Source organism: Monopterus albus, unplaced genomic scaffold (genome assembly GCF_001952655.1).
Source record: "Monopterus albus unplaced genomic scaffold, M_albus_1.0 scaffold96.1, whole genome shotgun sequence".
NCBI classification, from domain to species: Eukaryota; Metazoa; Chordata; class Actinopteri; order Synbranchiformes; family Synbranchidae; genus Monopterus; species Monopterus albus.
Genome location: NW_018127976.1, coordinates 3075640 through 3078561, shown reverse-complemented (window position 1 = coordinate 3078561; position 2922 = coordinate 3075640). Strand labels below are relative to the sequence as shown.

Here is a 2922-nt window from a genome sequence, read left to right as displayed (position 1 = left end):
TTTTACATGAATATACTGTAATTAGCTTGCAGTCAATACAGTAGCTGAAAATGTCTGGTAGCAAGAGTTTTCATTTCAGCTGATAATATTTAGCAGTAAAACTGATATGGCTACTTTTGTTTATCACTGTCTCAAATCTATTGCTTCAAAACTTAATAGTTTTTTGTCAACACATTAAGGTTTACAGTGGTAACAGACATTAGCATGGTGCTGAGGTTTCCCTGTTATTGGTGTCATGAGTCTGTGATAGACATTAAATTTTTCACTGCATGGTTTTAAAAAAGGTTCACTGTAAAATTTCATTAGATAACAATCATTTTAAACAGTTTCTAAAGAGATCTACATTTATCCCACTGTACTGACTTTGCACATCACAATGCCTTTGTGTTGTATTCTTTGAAAAAGCTGTAGAGTTCCATCAGTGTTACAGCAACAATATGTGCACATGCATATACCCATGGACACACACCACCCACCACACTACAAGCTGTGAGCACCTCCACCACCACCACTTCCAACTGTGAGAGTATTTCACAGCCCTGACGAGGGCTATAATGTACAATATGCTCACTAATTCAGCCATTCTTTCCCTGTTTCTGTCTCTTTTCACCCCTTAATTTCTCTCATTCTGCGCATTTGTCACAGTGGCATCTGGTGATGTCCTTTTAGCTACTGGGGGCTCAATCTGTCCAAAAGGCCCACTTTTCTGCCATGCTGTTGCCATCTCCCAGTGATCCATTTATGCTTTACAGTTGACATGAAGGCCACTCAGAGACTAAGCTCTTAATTACCTCGAGAGTAAAGAGCATTAACGGTTTGGAAGCATGTGGATATGGTTAGCATCTGTTGAACAGTGTGGATTTAGTGGCTATCTGGTGAGAGGTTTGGCTGAAGAGACAGACAATGAATACGAGTGAAGTGAATAGAAGGACTGCTCATTTTATTGTGGGAGACTCTTGAAGGACCACTAGGACATGCAGAGGGTGGGTCATGTGATCAGCAAGGGCAGCCAAAGAACTCTGAACTTAATAATGATGATCTAATAATGTAACAAATAGAAGCTGATGCTGATCTATAAGCTAATGCTCTAACCCAACACTAGCATTAGCTAGAGTACAAGTGAGAATAGTTTGCAACTGCTAGTTATAATGCCAGCTTTGCTGCCTTTGTCTGGTCACATGACCTAACCTCTAGCACATCATGGTCCTTAGATAATGTCCTTTTTACATTCAATAAATCACTGTGTGAGACATTGGTATTGGACATTTGGTAGTAAATCTTCGGCATTGTTTCATGGCACAAAAATTTAGTTTGCAGCAGAAAACAGTAACAGTGGACTGTTCTTGTGGCCACAAAAGGACTCATGTTTTGTAAATGGAGGAGAAAATGAAAAACTGGTGTAAAAATAATAAATGTTCAACATGTCCATCTTCTACAGTAAAGTCAAAGAGAAAACAATCAGAAGCAACTGAGCTGGGACACATGTCAGCATCCTGTTTGTATAGAAAGCGTTATAAAAATATAAGACTCCTTATTATACCAATGGTCACAATTCATTTGACAGTGGTTATATACTGTATATGTTAAAATAAAAGCCAAAAACACTCCAATAAAAAAAGCTTTAATTTGCACTACAGATTGTAATTTTCTAATGTGGCAGTTACTATACATGACATGGTCAGATCATGTTTATGGAAACTTGGCAGCAGTAGTGAACAAGTGCAGAGTTAAAGAGGACACAGTTGCTCCTAGTGTACTCTAATCACAATGATATTTCTGTCTACTCTGTATTTACATTACAACATTTACTGCATGTTTGCCCATCCTGGTAGAGGAGTCCCTCCTCTGTCATTCTTCTTGATATCTCTTCCTTTTTATTTTCAAATGTTTCTTGATAAAGGGTACATTAACACAAGGCTAGAAATCAATATGTCACCGCTTTCTCTGGTTGAACACGTCAAGGCAGTTTTACCTCAGACCACAGATAGCACCACTGACTAGATCTACTGCAGGTTTTAAGGATACCTGTGTCATCTGTTGTATAGATTGTCCTTTGAGGCAAATTTGTAATTTTGGCATACACACATAAAACTGATTTAACTAGATATTTGGATACAGGGTACAGTCAAGTGAATTACAGCATACTGTGAAATTACTTATAGCAGAAACATATTCATGCATTTATGAATATTATTAAGAGTAAATGAAAACTGTCTCTAAAGTCATTGCATTTTTATGATCATTGCAGTTTTTATAGTAGAAACATTGCATTATTAAGTACATGTATCAATATTCGGTTATTGGCAAGCACTCATACTTGTACTCAGTGTGAAAACGGTGTTATAGATGCACCCCTAATTTTCAGTATTTTATGATAATACAAAACATTCTACTACTTCTTCTAATAATAATAATAATAATAATCAGTATCATCATCTTCTTCTTCATTATCAGTATCATCATAATAATAATAATAATAGTTCTAAGTGCTTGTCATGACTAAAATCTTCATCACTATAATGATGTGTAGGTAATGTTTGTTTGAATAATTTCTGTAAGTACTCACAGCTAAACAGGTAAGTTGACCTTCGACCAATCTCTCAAAACTTACTGTGAACCTGAACAGATTAGAGAAGCAGAATATTATACAGCAAAATGAAACCTGTGAAGTCAGCCTCCACTGACTGTGTCTAGTAGAAATTAATGGAGCGATTGTGTTTTGCAGGACTTTGCCGATTCAATATTCCACTTGGTGAGAGAGAAGTACCGGTCGCTGGTGGGCGTCTGCAGTCCTGTGCACGCTAAACAGAAATCCCTGGCAGGCATCGTAATGACCCAAGGTATGGCAAATTTCATTGGCTTTTATATAACACTGTGAATTATTGAAGTGGTGCAATATCGAGTGAGTGAGTGTGTGTGGGG

At 37.2% G+C, this 2922-nt stretch overlaps 1 protein-coding gene across 1 annotated transcript in view; it reads left to right on the top strand.

Annotated features, from left to right (window-relative positions):
• The window catches only part of adarb2 (adenosine deaminase RNA specific B2 (inactive)), a 227175-nt gene that overhangs the window by 185814 nt on the left and 38439 nt on the right, over positions 1-2922 (top strand). Inside the window, exon 4 of the mRNA XM_020608979.1 lies at positions 2726-2840. Coding sequence (XP_020464635.1) covers positions 2726-2840 — 115 coding nt within the window. The remainder of the gene's footprint in view (positions 1-2725; positions 2841-2922) is intronic.